This window comes from Scyliorhinus torazame, chromosome 13 (assembly GCF_047496885.1).
Source record: "Scyliorhinus torazame isolate Kashiwa2021f chromosome 13, sScyTor2.1, whole genome shotgun sequence".
Classification (NCBI taxonomy): domain Eukaryota; kingdom Metazoa; phylum Chordata; class Chondrichthyes; order Carcharhiniformes; family Scyliorhinidae; genus Scyliorhinus; species Scyliorhinus torazame.
In genome coordinates, this window is record NC_092719.1 from 65,586,221 (window position 1) to 65,603,255 (window position 17,035).

The 17,035-nt window shown below is 45.8% G+C and overlaps 1 protein-coding gene across 2 annotated transcripts in view; it reads right to left on the bottom strand.

Moving 5' to 3' along the window:
- Window positions 1-223: 223 nt before the first annotated feature.
- cwf19l1 (CWF19 like cell cycle control factor 1) overlaps window positions 224-17,035 on the bottom strand; it is a 79,305-nt gene continuing 62,493 nt past the window's right edge. For both annotated transcript variants that reach the window (XM_072471685.1, XM_072471684.1), the window contains exons 13-14: window positions 9,895-9,992; window positions 224-1,109 (exon numbers count right to left, since the gene is read on the bottom strand). In XM_072471685.1, coding sequence (XP_072327786.1) covers window positions 965-1,109; window positions 9,895-9,992 — 243 coding nt within the window. In that variant the 3' untranslated portion in view covers window positions 224-964. The remainder of the gene's footprint in view (window positions 1,110-9,894; window positions 9,993-17,035) is intronic.

The window sequence follows — 17,035 nt, forward strand, 5'->3', positions numbered from 1 at the left end:
ACAATTCGAGCCACGCAAGACAGCAGAACGAATTGGCATTTATTAATGTTACTGTTTGAGCAGAAAAAAAGCTATAGACTGCAGTGAACAAATAGTGCTCATTCCTTATTTGGTGGATAATTTGAAAGAAGATGCTGACAAGGATAGCTGAAGTGTATTGGGATAGTTATGGTTTAAAAAGGAACATTTTACATATTTGACTGGCTGGCTGTGGTATTGCAAGTTTGTAGTTTTAAACTAGTTTTATTTGCATCATAAATCCAAAAATGAAGCGATTAAAGGTTACAAAGAACATGAAAACAAGCTAGGGATGAGAGCATGAGCAAGTTTATAGATTGTGTGGCACAATTTAACTTCTATAAAGTTTATTTCCTATACATTTATTTTCATCATGGCATACCATGGAAAATCTACCAATATATTACACACACACACATGCAAGATTCGCACTGAGCCGGTGCCAAATCATTAAAATTGATTATTTCATCAAAATCACGAACGGGGAAAGTATACCAGCAAATTTACTGCCCAAAATGTAAACAATTTTCCTAAAAACAATTCAAATCAGTTTAATAAAAATGCAGTAAAAATACATCTATAAATATCACTCCAAAAGTAAAAATTGTAATTTCCAGAATCACATTGAGCCACTGTATTCAAATAGTAATTTTTAAAAAAAGGTCTCATCTAATTAGTATATTTACATTAGTGGAGGCAAGGAGCGGGACTAATTTTGGAAAGAAACATGTGTTGTAAAACATAGAAGGAAAATGCTGCATTTTGACCTAACTAGTCAATCTGGAAAATAATGCACATAATTGTTCTCAAAGTCCACTGAATCTTCACAAGTATAGTTCTGTGGTTGAAAATAGATATCTGTATCAAAGTACACAATTTCTCTCAAATGGATATTTTCACAATTACACGAACCTGTGCTCATAATTTAAATATGTTACATTCTTATTTACTCAAGCAAGGAAAAATCGTATGGTTGAAATCCCTTCCTGAATGCCTTAGCAAATTCTTCCTCCTCTTCTCGGCTATATTTACATTCCCTCCAGTTGGCTTTATCTGGTATATTTAGGACAGCTTCACTTGCCAAAACCTCCCTGTGAGAAATTGAGAAACAGTAAATAGTTAATAAGCCAAGCAGTAGATTAAGCATATGCTGTAGTAAACAAAACGTTTAACAACATAAAATTTACTTTCCCCGACTTACCTTTTCTTGCAAACAAGTACAAAGATACAGTTGCCCAATGACATTAGATGTGGGATGTATCTATAGGATGCATTAGATGTCTTACATAAGTACACAGTACCAAGTAACTTGGTACTATATATTTACTATATATCATACATATAATTACATTAGACTCCTACATTAGACTCCTATTTATTGACTTCAGCTCCGCCTTCAACACCATAATCCCAGCCAAGCTCATATCAAAGCTCCAAAACCTAGGACTTGGCTCCCCACTCTGCAACTGGATCCTCGATTTTCTGACCAACAGACCACAATCAGTAAGAATAAACAACACCACCTCCTCCACAATAGTCCTCAACACCAGCACCCCGCAAGGCTGCGTACTTAGCCCCCTACTCTACTCCCTGTACACACACGACTGCGTGGCAAAACTTGGTTCCAACTCCATCTACAAGTTTGCTGACGATACGACCATAGTGGGCCGGATCTCGAATAACGAAGAGTCCGAATACAGGAGGGAGATGGAGAACCTAGTGGAGTGGTGTAGCGACAACAATCTCTCCCTCAATACCAGCAAAACTAAAGAGCTGGTAATTGACTTCAGGAAGCAAAGTATTGTACACACCCCTGTCAGCATCAACGGGGCCGAGGTGGAGATGGTTAGCAGTTTCAAATTCCTAGGGGTGCACATCTCCAAAAATCTGTCCTGGTCCACCCACGCCGACGCTACCACCAAGAAAGCACAACAGCGCCTATACTTCCTCAGGAAACTAAGGAAATTTGGCATGTCCACATTGACTCTTACCACTTTTTACAGATGCACCATAGAAAGCATCCTATCAGGCTGCATCACAGCCTGGTATGGCAACTGCTCAGCCCAGGACCGCAAGAAACTTCAGAGAGTCGTGAACACCGCCCAGTCCATCACACGAACCTGCCTCCCATCCATTGACTCCATCTACACCTCCCGCTGCCTGGGGAAAGCGGGCAGTATAATCAAAGATCCCTCCCACCCGGCTTACTCACTCTTCCAACTTCTTCCATCGGGCAGGAGATACAGAAGTCTGAGAACACGCACGAACAGACTCAAAAACAGCTTCTTCCCCACTGTCACCAGACTCCTAAATGACCCTCTTATGGACTGATTTCATTAACACTACACCCTGTATGCTTCATCCGATGCCAGTGCTTATGTAGTTACATTGTATACCTTGTGTTGCCCTATTATGTATTTTCTTTTATTCTCTTTTCTTCTCATGTACTTAATGATATGTTGAGCTGCTCGCAGAAAAATACTTTTCACTGTACCTCGGTACACGTGACAATAAACAAATCCAATCCAATCCATATATCATAGTTCCAGCATAATTAAAATGTTATTAATTTCTGATCAACTCCCCCCACCACCCCCCCCAAAATATTCTGCTCTCTAGGACAGGTGGGATTGCTCTTTATTTACTCAAGGCCTCACAGCTGCACATCTACAAGATAGGTGGTGCTGTTCTCCGTCGAACAATTCACCATACAGTTCCAAAACTTGGGCCTATGATCAAATTCTGCCATCTTTCTCTCCACTGCCACCTCCTGTCTGTTGTTAAATACCCAACACTGCTGCTTCTCCATTTTAAAAAGTGAACAAACCTTATTTTGCTCTTAACCCTCCTTGGGAATGTACTTTGACAAAGTGTATGGCATTGTGAAGGGGGTTCATCAAAAGCAAGGAAACCTGTATTATTTAATATCTACTCAGCAGCCATAGATATTGAAACTCTTTGAGAAAAGCCCTGCTGTTGATGGGACACATTCTACCTTCAATATCTCATCTTTTCATTCTTTCCTGCTACTCCCGCATCAACTGTCAATACATTTCCCCACTCTACCATTGTCAGCAGATGAATGGCAAAAATGCAAATAAGGACCATCCAATGTTGCAACAAAAAGTTATTTTCTGATGAATCAACGAAAAATAAAATCACTACACTTCCCAAATCCTCTCAGTGGAAATTGAAGCTATCTGACACCACTGCAAAATCCTGGGAATGAATCAGATCACAAAATCCAGGCACACTTTTGAACACGATACAGGAAATAATGCGTCCTGCTGCAATGGTAGAAAATAGAAATAATCCAGCTATTTTACAGAGGCTTTCTTTTAAACCAGGAGAATCCACAATGGATCTCAAGGACCAGGTAACTTAGCGGTGTGCTTCAAATTCCAATTTGCTGTATTTTCCTGCCTGGATTTGAAAGGTTCATTGGTTTAGAAATTACTGTATGCATCTAAAAATTAATAGAACACTGATATACATCCTTCACGTGTGAACCTTTTCTAGCTAAATGCTTAAATAATTTCTCCAAAGAGCTGAAATAAAATGCATGAAAACTATTCAGAATAACTGAGTCATGAAAGAACCAATGACAAGCTCCATTACTGAAAATATAGTTCTGAAATACCAAAAATGTTCAAATAATGTTTGAGTGGTTGGATGTAATTTTCCTTTGTGCTACTGGACAATTTTGGACATTTGTGTAAACGTGGCATGCTTGGATGATTAATTATAAGTCACCAGTGCACAGCTGTGTATTACACTGATTAGTAAACTAAGTGATGTCCGAAAGAAACTAAGTAATTTAAAAACTCAATTCAGAAAAAGCCACCGATTAAAAGGTATTAGGTGTATTTAAACAGCTATCATCAAAAATGTGCCACTAAAATTGGAATCTGAGTAAGCTGCAGTAATGCAAACATTTTAAGATGACAATACTTTATTAGAGAGAGAATTTGGACTCTAGAATAGAATAGCTGTGGAGTACTAATTCATTACATTTCCTGAAAGTTTTCTATTAAGTTCAATTTAAATTTAGTTTAGTGCCACAAACTCTTAGCAGTATTGTTCATTGATGGAACCTGGGTATCACGGGTAAGGGCAACACTTATTACTCATGCTAAACTGTCCTTGAAGTGGTGGTGATGCACCTGTTTCTTGAACGGCTGAACTGTGATGGTACTCACAAAGATGGATATTGTTAGATATGGATTCTAGGATTATGACAAAAGAACACATTTTCAAGTCAGAATGATGTGTGACCTAGTCAAAAACCCGAAGGTGGCAGTGTTCCCACACACCTACTGCCCTTGTACTTCCAGATCATATAAAGGTCAGAGGTTTGAAAGGCACTTGGCGAGTTGCTGCAGTGCATCTTGTAGATGGCGCACAAAGTAGCCATTCTGTGCCATTAGAGGAAGGAGTGAATAGTGGGTGGTTTGCCAACCAGACAGGTTGCTTAGATGATGTCAAACTTCTGGAATGTTGTAGGAGTTCTACTCATTCAGGCAGATAAGTAATATTCAGTCCCATTCCTGACTTGTGCTTTGCGGATGGTGGAAAGGCCGAGGATTCAGGTGGAGAGTCATCCGCTGCAGAATATATAGCTTCTGACCATCTCTTGTCACCACACTGGTTATGGGGGCTGGATTGGTCAATTTCTTAGTGACCCGCATAAGGTTTTTTGTTTTGTTTAAATAAATTTTAAGGTTTTCATAAAATATCAATAACAAAATGAAAAAGGAACCCAACAGGGTTAAGTACAAAACACAGGCCAAAAAAGCACCCCTCCATACCCCCCTTCCTCCTGTACATAAATAATAAATTAACGTTGACACCCCGACTTAATACAACAAATATATACACCCCCTCAGACCCCCCCCCCCCAGTGCAAATAACAAAATCAAAAATAAAGTAAACCCCTCGCCCCCCCTCCCCGAGTTGCTGCTGCCATTGACCAATGTCTACCGTTCTGCCATAAAGTCTAAGAATGATTGCCACCGCCTAAAGAACCCTTGTACCGACCCTCTCAAGGTGAATTTCACCCTCTCCAACTGAATAAACCCCGCCATATAATTGATCCAGGATTCCACGCTGGGGGGCCTCGCATCCTTCCACTGAAGAAGAATCCTCCGCCGGGCTACCAGGGACGCAAAGGCCAGAATACCGGCCTCTTTCGCCTCCTGCACTCCCGGCTCCTCTGCCACCTCAAATATTGCGAGCTCCCAGCCCGGCTTGACCCTGGAACCAACCACCCTCGACACCGTCCTCGCTACATCCCTCCAAAATTCCTCCACGCTGGGCATGCCCAGAACATGGGCAGCACTTGGGGAGTGCTGGACTCCCCAAGCACCTAACCCACCTGTCCTCGCCCCCCAAAGAACCGACTCATCACTGTCCCGGTCATGTGTGCCCTGTGCAGCACCTTAAACTGTATGAGGCTAAGCCTCGCGCACGATGAGGAAGAGTTCACCCTCCCTCGGGCACCTGCCCACGTCCCTTCCTCGATCTCCTCTCCCAACTCTTCCTCCCACCTACCTTTCACCTCTACCGCCGAGGCCTCCTCCTCCTCCTGCATCACCTGGTAGGTTTCCGAGATCTCCCCCCCCCCCCCCCCCACTGAGAGCACCCTGTCCTGTACTGTGCGTGGCAGCAGTCGTGGGAATTCCACCACCTGCCGCCTGGCAAACGCCCTTACCTATAAGTACCTGAAGGTGTTCCCCGGGGGGGAGCCCATACTTCTCCTCCAGCTCACCCAGGCTCGCAAACTTCCCGTCCACAAACAGGTCCCCCAACCTTCGTATCCCTGCCCTACTCCACCAGCCTTGTGAAATTAAGCCTATGCAGGGCCCCCCAGCTCCTGGCCACCTGGACCCCCAGATAACTGAAGCTCCTCTCCGCCCTTTTTAGTGGGAGCTCGCCAATCCCCCTCTCCTGGTCCCCTGGGTGAACCACGAACAGCTCGCTCTTCCCCATGTTGAGCTTATACCCAGAGAAATCCCCGAATTCCCCGAGAATCCTAATTACCTCCGGCATTCCCCCCCACCGGGTCCGCCACATACAGCAGCAAGTCGTCCGCATAGAGCGACACCCTATGCTCCTCCCCACCCCGCACCAACCCCCTCCAGTTCCTCGACTCCCTCAGTGCCATAGCCAGGGGATCAATCGCCAGTGTGAAGAGCAGAGGGGACAGAGGGCACCCCTGCCTCATCCCTCGGTGCAACCGAAAGTATTCAGACCTTCTCCTGTTCGTGGCCACACTTGCCACCGGGACCTCATATGACAGCCTAACCCAGCTGACAAACCCCACCCCAAACCAAAACCTCTTCAGCACCTCCCACAGGTACCCCCACTCTACCATATCGAAGGCTTTCTCAGCGTCCATCGCCACCACTATCTCCGCCTCCCCCTCCCTCGCTGGCATCATGATAACGTTCAGAAGCCTCTGCACATTCGCGTTCAACTGCCTCCCCTTCAAGAACTCCGTCTGGTCTTTGTGGATGACCTGCGGCACACAGTCCTCAATCCTCGTGGCCAAGACCTTCGCCAGCACCTTGGCATCTACGTTTAGCAGCAAAATCAGCCTGTAAGACCAACACTGCAGGGGATCCTTGTCCCGCTTCAGGATCAAGGAGATCAGTGCCCGGGACATTGGTGGGGGCAAAGCCCCCTCCTCCCTTGCCTCATTGAAGTTCCTAACCAGCAACAGGCCCAGCAGGTCCATATATTTTTTATAGAATTCGACCAGGAAACCGTCCGGCCCCGGTGCCTTCCCCGCCTGCATGCTCCCTATTCCCTTTGGTCAGCTCCTCCAGCCCAATCGGGGCCCCCAATCCCTCCACCAGTCCCTCCTCCACCTTTGGAAACCTCAGTTGGTCCAGAAAGTGGCCCATTCCTCCCTCCTCCAGTGGGGGCTCGGACCGATACAATTCCTCATAAAGGTCCCTGAAGACCCCATTGATGCCAACCTCACTCCGCATCACACTCCCTCCCCTGTCCTTAACTCCCCCGATCTCCCTAGCTGCGTCCCGCTTCCGAAGCTGATGCGCCAGCATCCGGCTTGCCTTTTCCCCATACTCGTAAATCGCCCCCTGGGCCTTCCTCCACTGCACCTCCGCCTTCCTGGTGGTCACCAGGTCGAATTCGGCCTGAAGGCTGCGCCTCTTCCTCAACAGTCCTTCCTCGGGCAATTCCGCATACCTCCGGTCTACCCTCACCATCTCTCCCACCAGCCTCTCCCTCTGTTCCCTGCTCTCCTTGTGGGCCCTAATGGAGATCAGCTCTCCCTGAACCACCGCCTTCAGCACCTCCCATGCCATCCCCACTCGGACCTCCCAGTTATCGTTGACCTCCAGGTACTCCCGTAACAGCCTCCCCGAACAGGCGCCGGAATGTGGCGACTAGGGGCTTTTCACAGTAACTTCACTTGAAGCCGACTTGTGAGAATAAGCGATTTTCATTTCATTTCATTTCACATGCCAAACTTCACCCCCTTCCTGTGCAGCGCCGCCTTCGCTCGATTGTACCCGGCCCTCCTCTTTGCCACCTCCGCACTCCAGTCCTGGTATAGTCAAACCTCCGCGTTCTCCCACCTGCTGCTCCTCTCCTTCTTGGCCCACCTGAGCACACACTCGCGATCAGCGAACCGATGAAACCGCACCAGCACCGCCTGCGGCGGCTCGCTAGCCTTGGGTCTCCTTGCCAGCACTCTATGGGCCCCTTCCAGCTCCAGGGGCCCCTGGAAGGACCCCGCTCCCATCAGCGAGTTCAACATGGTGGCCACATAGGCCTCCATGTCCGGCCCCTCCAGGAGGCCCAGAATCCGCAAATTCTTCCGCCTCGACCGATTCCCCATTTACTCGAACCGCTCCTGCCATTTCTTGTTGAGCGCCTCATGCGCCTCCACTTTTACCGCCAGGCCTAAGATCTCGTCCTCATTGTCGGAGATCTTTTGCCGGGCCTCGCGGATCGCCATCCCCTGGGCCGTCTGTGTCTCCAGCAGCTTATCGATAGAAGCCTTCATCGGCTCAAGCAGGTCCGCTTTAATCTCCCTGAAGCAGCGCTGGATAACCTCCTGTTGCTCCTGCGCCCACTGCATCCACGCTGCCTGGTCTCCGCCCGCCGCCATTTTGTTCTTCTTCCCTCGCATCTTCTTCGGGTCGTCCACCACCACTTTTTTAGTCGCCCCGCTCCTGGTAAAAGCCATATACTGTCGGGGAACTATTGTACTCTCCTTCCCACCGAGGGAAACGTCGAAAAAGGGCCCCGGAAAAGAGCCCAAAAGTCCGTTTTTTGCGAGAGCTGCCGAATGTGCGACTTAGCTCCGCATAGCCGCAACTGGAAGTCTCCCGCATAAGGTTAATGAGGGATTAGCCAATAGTTTTTTAAAATAAATTTTAAGAAGATTATTAGCTCACTACATGACCCTTATAACACCATCGTCAATTTTTCAATAGCCATCAATAAAGCTTTTAAGATCAAGGAAACAAAGTGTTGCTGAGGATAATGCATTTGGTGTGGTCTATATGGACTTTAGCAAGGCTTTTAATAGGTCCCTTATGGCAACTAGTCAAGAAAGTAAGAGTCAAGGCAAAGTGGCTCATTGGATCCAAACTTGGCTGAGAAGCAGGAAGCAGAGCGTGAGGTTGTGACTGGAAGTCTGTTTCCAGTGGGGTTCTGCGCTGTACCCCATGCTATTTGTGGTGTACGTTAGTTATTTGGACTTAAATTTAAAGGGTATAATCAAGAAATTCGCAGATGACATGGAAATGGGAAGGGTGGAAAATAGTGAGGAGGATCACTGCAGACTGGAAGAGGATATCAATGGGCTGGTCAGGTGGGCAGAGCAGTGGCAAATGGGCTGAATGGCCTGAATGTGCTGTAAATGTCTGTCAATGTACAATTTTCCACTCCAAATCAACTTTGTTTCCTTTGTCCCTTAAGTTATTAGTTCACAAAAAGGTAAATGTCAATTCTTTAATGTGAAGTGAAACATAACCCGAATGAAGCACTTTTGTTGACAATGTACTTTGCTGTTGTTAAATTACATGAATCAATCACAAAATTGTCATTTGCCTCAGTCGACAGAAATCACCAACAAAGAAAACATGCCAAAAACATACATGTACAAGTCTTTAACTTGGATCATGTTTAATGACAGTATCATCTCAAGAGTTGAGATGGCACAGAGTAACTAATCAGCTATATCATTACGGTTTAGGATAGTGATTCTTGAATTTTTTCCAAAAGAAACTCATTTTAAAAACTATATCCTTTTGCACTTACTATTTGTGGATACAGGTATCCACAAGGCTGATATGTTTTCAATACTGTGTCCTTCAGCATGCATCTTATATACACTGGAGGTCACTAGTCAATACACTCCGGAAATCACTAGTCCAAAACCAAAAACTGAGTTTTTAAAAAAAATCTTAAACATATTGTTGGGATTAGTTTTACTGAATTGTAAAATAGACCTGCTGTGACAAAAGAATGCTGATTTTTACAGGTATAGTAAGAACGCAAAAAAACAAGTATCTGATCGAATTTACAAAATGTGAGAATGACGGTGATGGCTTTGTAAAAAAGCACCATGGGATTTTTTAAAATCCTGAATTCAAATAAATACATGGGAAGCAGTTGCTTATGATACTGTGCATTAGGAAACTTATATTATACATCACTAAACATATGTTCTTTTCATTTAGCTGGTTCCAGTCTATGCTTAGTGTTGTCTGGTTGTTAAATTCAATCTTGTAGCTTTTACAATGAAGGTTGTCCAGATTCAATTCAGGTAGCTACATTGAGCAACACAAAGGTTCACTAGAATGGGAGCTCTTCAAGATCATTTCCCATTCTTCTTACCTTCCAAACTGTAAAGGGAATTGTCTCTTGATTCTGTGCAACAGCTTTTCGCCACTGTCCAGCTCAACATAGAAATATGCTGATCCAGGTTGAATTATCTACAAAAACACAAATTGAATAGTGTGACTTTACAAATCATTGAAGACATGAATCATATTTTTCTAATTATTTTTAACATTGTAGCGTGGAATTTATTTTTGGTTGAAGGCTACATCAGCTGAAATTCTAGCAGTGAGTCAGGCCTTTCACTATGGAGTCTATCTTCATTTAATCCAGACTGATGGCTGCAATGAGATGAAATGTGATTGAAGCAAATTCATAAACCTGAACAGCCCATATATTGGCCATCTCTTTCAAAGCCATTGTTATATATAGGGATGGCAAAAAAATTCCCAAGATTCAACAGTGATCATAGAATCCCTACATAGGGGCAGCATGGTGGCGCAGTGCTTAGCATTGCTGCCTCACGGCGCTGAGGACCCAGGTTCGATCCCGGCTCTGGATCACTGTCCATGTGGAGTTTGTACATTCTCCCCGTGTTTGCATGGGTTCCGCCCGCACAATCCAAAGATGTGCAGGGTAGGTGGATTGGCCACACTAAATTGCCCAATTGGAAAAAAATAATTGGGAAAAAAATTGAATCCCCACAGTGGAGGCCATTTGGCCCATTGAGTCTGCACCGACGCTCTGAAAGGACACTCCACCCAAGCCCACTTACATGCCTTTTCCCAATAACCCCTTAACCTAACCTACACAACCCTGGACACGAAGGGGCAATTATCATGGCAAATCCACCTAACCTGCACATCTTTGTCTATGATGTGGAGATGCCGGCGTTGGACTGGGGTGAGCACAGTAAGATATCTTACAACACCAGGTTAAAGTCCAACAGGTTTGTTTCAAATCACTAGCTTTCAGAGCATTGCTCCTTCCTCAGGTGAATGAAGAGGTAGGTTCCAGAAACATATATATATAGACAAAGTCAAAGATGCAAGTCAATACTTCAAATGTGAGCATTTGCAGATAATTAAGTCTTTACAGATCCACAGAGGGGTAATTCCAGGTTAAAGAGGTGTGAATTGCCTCAAGCCAGGACAGTTGGTAAGATTTTGCAAGCCCAGGCCAGATTGTGGGGGGTGAATGCAATGCAACATGAATCCAAGGTCCCGGTAGAGGCCGTACTCATGTGTGCAGAACTTGGCTATAAGTTTCTGCTCGGCAATTCTGCGTTGTTGCGCGTCCTGAAGGCTGCCTTGGAGAAAGCTTATCTGAAGATCAGGGCTGAATGTCCTTGACTGCTGAAGTGTTCCCCGACTGGAAGGGAACATTCCTGCCTGGCGATCGTCGCACGATGTCCGTTCACCCATTGTCGCACGATGTCCGTTCACCCATTGTCGCAGCGTCTGCGTGGTCTCGCCAATGTACCACGCTTCGGGATATCCTTTCCTGCAGCGTATGAGGTAGACAACATTGGCCGAGTCGCACAAGAATGTACCGCGTACCTGATGGGTGGTGTTCTCACGTGTAATAGTGGTACCCATGTCGATGATCTGGCATGTCTTGCAGAGATTGCCATGGCAGGGTTGTGTGGTGACATGGTCACTGTTCTGAAGGTTGGGTAGTTTGCTGCAAACAATGGTTTGTTTGAGATTGCGTGGTTGTTTGAAGGCAAGTAGTGGGGGCGTGGGGAAGACCTTGGCAAGCTGGAGAAGTGGAGCATCGTGAGGTTATCCATGGGCTTATAGTAAAGCAAAGTGCTGAGGTGGCAGTCCTTGATGGAGATGAGTGTGTCCAAGAATGCAACCGATTTTGGAGAGTAGTCCATGGTGAGTCTGATGGTGGGATGGAACTTATTGATGTCATCGTTTAGTCGTTTCAGTGATTCGTCGCCGTGGGTCCAAAGGAAAAAAATGTCATCGATGTATCTGGTGTATAACGTCAGTTGAAGGTCCTGTGCGGTGAGGAGGTCTTGTTCAAACTTGTGCATGAAGATGTTGGCATATTGAGGTACGAATTTGGTCCCCATGGCTGTTCCGTGTGTCTGGATGAAGAACTTGTTGTCTCATGTGAGGAAACCGGAGCACCCGGAGGAGCCCATGCTGACACGGCGAGAACGTGCAAACTTCACACAACCGAGGCCAGAATTGAACACGTCTCCCGGGCACTGTGAGGCAGCAGTGCTAACCACTGCCACTGTGCCGCCCCTACATTACAGGTAATGTAGAATGTTAGACTACATGCTTATACACATTAAAAAAATCTGAAATTTCATCTTACAATAGGCATGCTTACCACAGTCAGATTAACTAGGAAAAGAAACTGCCTGAAACATCACAAGTGAATAAAGCAATCCAGGTTCTGTTTTTACATACACACACCCGCCATTCATGCTTGCAAAAATACTATTTATGGCTGTTAACTGCAAATTTTCACCGATCTTCAAGAAACATTTATTATGGAAACAAATACAGCATTAACATTTCACAGAAGGTGCTGACAATGGGTCTTACATGAGCACAGGTGCATTAGCTGTTAAATACACCAATCTGCTGTTTGAGTCTTTCCATGGTGGTTAGCAACATGTCCTACAAGTGTCATTCAGAAACAGCTGCAGCAATATTTGTTGCAAGTTTCTAAGAAAAGCATCTTGGATATCTTCCAATAATTGAAACATAAAACCTTTTCCATTGCTCAAACTCAAATCTAATAATCAGTCTATTTACAAAGTTAGTTTTACGAAACAATCTTATGCGTCACAAGTACATTATTTTGTTACATCTTACCATCAGAAATTTCAATTACTTAAAGCCAATTCTGAAACTGGCAAATAAATTTTTTAAATGACAAAAAGATAAAGTTGAACACTATTTCGTATTTCATTGCTTAAATTGAATACTTTTCCTTGTCATTTAAAATGCTTTCTGTAGAAATACACCACTTGCACAGCAATGGTCAGAACAATTGCAGTCTAGTGCTTTTTGCTAATTAGTCAGATATAGTAGTACAAATTAGAATATATACTATACATACATTTATAAAATCCCGTATAAATCTGTTCCAGTTCAACATATTAAAAACGGACATAAGTAAAACTATTTGCTTTTACAAGATTCCTTTAAAGTAGTGAAATCCCATGGTGCTTCGATGAGGAGGAAATCAAAAAGTAGACAGTGAGCCAAAGGATAAATCAGAGAGATGACTGGACCAAACAAGATATTAAGAGCAGTGACCAAAAATCTGGGTTTTAAAGAGAATGGTAGATAGGTAGAGGGTTTTACAGAGGGAATTCAACAGAGTGGGTCATACGCTGCCGAAGGCACATCTGCTAACGATGAAGTCAACGAATGCATAAATGACAAGAGTCAGAGCAACAGAGTTTAGGATGAAGGTTTAAGGGAGTTCTAGGGCTGGATGGAGGTTAGAGAGTTGCAAAGATATGATGAAGGGGGTGAGGGAATGGGGGCAAAACCATAAGGGATTTAAATGCAAGAATGAGAACTATAAATGAGCTGTTGAACAATAGGGAGCCAATATCAATAGGTTAGTGAGAATGGGTAAACAGGGCTTCGTGTAGGATATATGGATAGTTGTACCAAAGGCCCTGCAGCACAAATAATTACTAACTACGTTACAACACCAATTTAAAAATTTGCATCAATTATTTTCAATTCCTTCTATGGTCTTACCCCTATCTACCATTAGCCTCTCCCAATCCTGCAACACTCCGATCTGTGCTCCTCCAATTTCAACCTCTCCACATCTGCTACTTAATTTGCTCAACCATGGCAGCCAAGGTCCTAAACTCTGGAATTCTTTGCACCTCTCTACCCTGCATTATGTCATTCCTCAAAATTTACATAGTTGACTTCGCTTTTGGTCATCTGCCTGAATATGTGGTTCAGTGTCAAATTTGTTTGAAAATGTTCCTGGGAAGTGCCTAGACATTTTTCACAACATGAACTGTATAAATGCAAATTGTGGCAACACGAATAGCAAGTTAAACAAAAGGGTTAAGTACTTAACATAATGGCAACTTGCTATTTTTATTTTAACAAGCATGCTCTAAATTAAAGATAAAGACTTCTATTTGCTTAATTGAAAACAGTTGTAATGTAAAAGCATCAAGCCAGATATTTACCACTGAACATTCTAGATCAAAATACACTTGGGCTGGATTCTCTGCACCCCGACGGCAAAATTGTGGACGGCGCCGGGGCAGAGAATCCATTTTGACGCACGGAAATCGGGACCGGCGTCAGTTCCCCTATTCTCCGGGCCCCGAAACATGGCGTACTCGCCGCATATCACCTACCTACAGCCATTGCTGGTGGCCCGCCCCGCCATTCTCCGCTCCCGACCAGCCGAAGTCGCGACGGCATGGATCTAACATGGTCCTGCCAGTCGGGATACTAGCGTGGCGGCTGCAGACTCAGTCCGCGGTCGCCCTGGTCAGGGGCGGGCCGATCGGAGGGCAGAGGGGGCCTTATACATGGCGGGCAATGTTTGGGCGGGCGGTCAGGGTCAGGCACGCAGCCGATCGGGGGCACTATGTTTAGGGTCCAGCTCCGCGGTCTGAGTCCGCCCTGGAGCACGGCGCGGCCGCTGGAGGCCGTCGCCGTGTGCATGCGTGGCCTCCGATCCGGAAGCCATATCTACAGCAAAAGCTACTAGTTTTACGCTGGTTCACTGCTAGCCCCCAGCAGGACTAGGAATATATGGCCCTGATGTGATAGTCCAGTTTTTACGACGGCGTGGGGACATAGTCCCAAAAACAGCGAATCCAGCCACTTATATTTCTTAAACCTGGTCAAGTAGAATAATTTTTAAAATGATAAAATATGTGAAGACTTGGAGAAAGTTAGTAGTTTCAAGTACTTGGTGGTGGGCCTGGGGTGGGGGGGGGGGTCAGAAAATTGAAGTATGAAAATAAAAATTAAGCAACGGATTAATTCTAGTTGGATTAACTGGAAGAAGTGCAGTGAACTGGTGATAGAAAAATATCGCTGAAATTGAAATGACAAATCTACAAGACAGTTGAGACTGGCCTCGTTAGTGCAGGAATTTGAGCTACACAAAGGAGAGGAACAATGACAGGATGCTAATGAGATGCAGATACTGAGATGAACGTGTGGAATGACAAAAGGGACAAGCTCAGGAAGCAGGACACCAGTGAAGATTGTGGGAGTAGCTGAGAAGAGATTGAAATGGGCATCTGTTGTAGCATGAGAGGGGAAATATGGTAATCCCACAATTGGGACTGTCAGGAAGAAGAAGAGGAGGGCCTAAGACCAGATAGAAAGCTGCAGTGTTGAGATTTAAATGCAGTGGGATTGGAAGGGAAACGGGTGACTGACAGGAGAGATGGAGAAAGGTAATCAGCCAGCATTGTGGTGACACCAAGTAAAATGGGAGAAGCCAAAAGAAGGAAGAGTGTGCACTATGTAACTTGCAAACAAATTGAAGCTTGGAGACTCAAATACCCTGATGGATTTTCATCTCTCAGAAACTTGCTGACAAAGAAGTTGAATTCAATACCAGTGCATTTATCAATTGGGAGATCAGGGAGCCTATCCAACTTTTTATAGTAATGGCTGTTTTGGGGGGCATTTTGAGAGACAAACTTGGAGTACTTGCCCCTTCCTTGCCCATCAATATCTTTTTAAAAAAATATATTTATTCAAGTTTTTCAACAAACCCTCCCCCCCAACAAAAAGAAAGCAACAAGAACACAAGTAGAAATTATACATTGGATTTCCCCCATATACAGTAACCCCCCATAGAACAGTAAAAAACACATAGGGAAACCCCCCCAGCTTAACCCAAACGCCACCCCAAGAGAACCCCCCCCCCCCACCCCCGGGCTGCTGCTGCTGACCTCCTCCTAACGCTCCGCGAGATAGTCTAGGAACGGTTGCCACCGCCTGAGGAACCCTTGCACAGACCCTCGCTAGGCAAACTTTATCCTCTCCAGCTTGATGAACCCTGCCATGTCATTGATCCAAGCTTTCACACCAGGGGGCTTCGCATCCTTCCATAGTAGCAAAATCCTCCGCCGGGCTACCAGGGACGCAAAGGCCAGAATACCGGCCTCTTTCGCCTCCTGCACTCCTGGCTCGTCCGATACCCCAAATAATGCTAATCCCCAGCTCAGCTTGACCTGGACGTTCACCACCTTGGACATAGTCCTCGCAAAGCTCCTCCAAAACTCATCCAGTGCCGGGCATGACCAGAACAGATGGACCTGATTTGCCGGGCTCCCCGAGCACCTCCCACATCTGTCCTCCACCCCAAAGAACCTACTCAACCTCGCCCCTGTCATATGCGCTCTGTGAGTAACCTTGAACTGTATTAGGCTGAGCCTGGCGCAAGAGGAGGAAGAATTAACCTTACTCAGGGCATCAGCCCACAGACCCTCATCTATCTCCTCCCCAAGCTCCTCCTCCCACTTGCCCTTTAACTCCTCCACCGAGGCCTCTTCCTCTTCCTGCAGCTCCTGATAAATCGCCAAAACCTTGCCTTCTCCAACCCATACACCTGAAATCACCCTGTCCTGAATCTCACGTGCCGGAAACAGCGGGAATACCCTCACCTGCCGCATCACAAACGCCCTCACTTGCATGTACCTGAAAGCCTTTCCCGGGGGTAGCCCAAACTTCTCTTCCAGCGCCCCTAGGCTCGAAAACGTCCCATGGATGAACAGGTCCCCCATTCTTCTAATCCCTGCCCGATGCCAGCTCCGAAATCCCCCATCCATCCTTCCCGGGACGAACCGATGGTTCTCCCGAATCGGGGACCAAACCGAGGCCCCCACCTCGCCCCTGTGTCGCCTCCACTGCTCCCAGATCTTCAGCGTCGCCGCCACCACCGGACTCGTGGTGTACCTGGTCGGCGAGAGCGGCAGCGGTGCCATCACCAGCGCCCTCAGGCTCGTGCCCACACAGGACGCCATCTCTAACCTCCTCCACACCACCTCCTCTCCCTCCATTACCCACTTGCGGATCATCGCCACATTGGCTGCCCAATAATAGCCACACAAATTCGGCAGCGCCAGCCCCCACCCCCCCGCTACACTCCAGAAACTTAGCATCAACATTGAGGAGTGAGATCGGTCTATATGACCCACATTTCAATGGATCCTTGT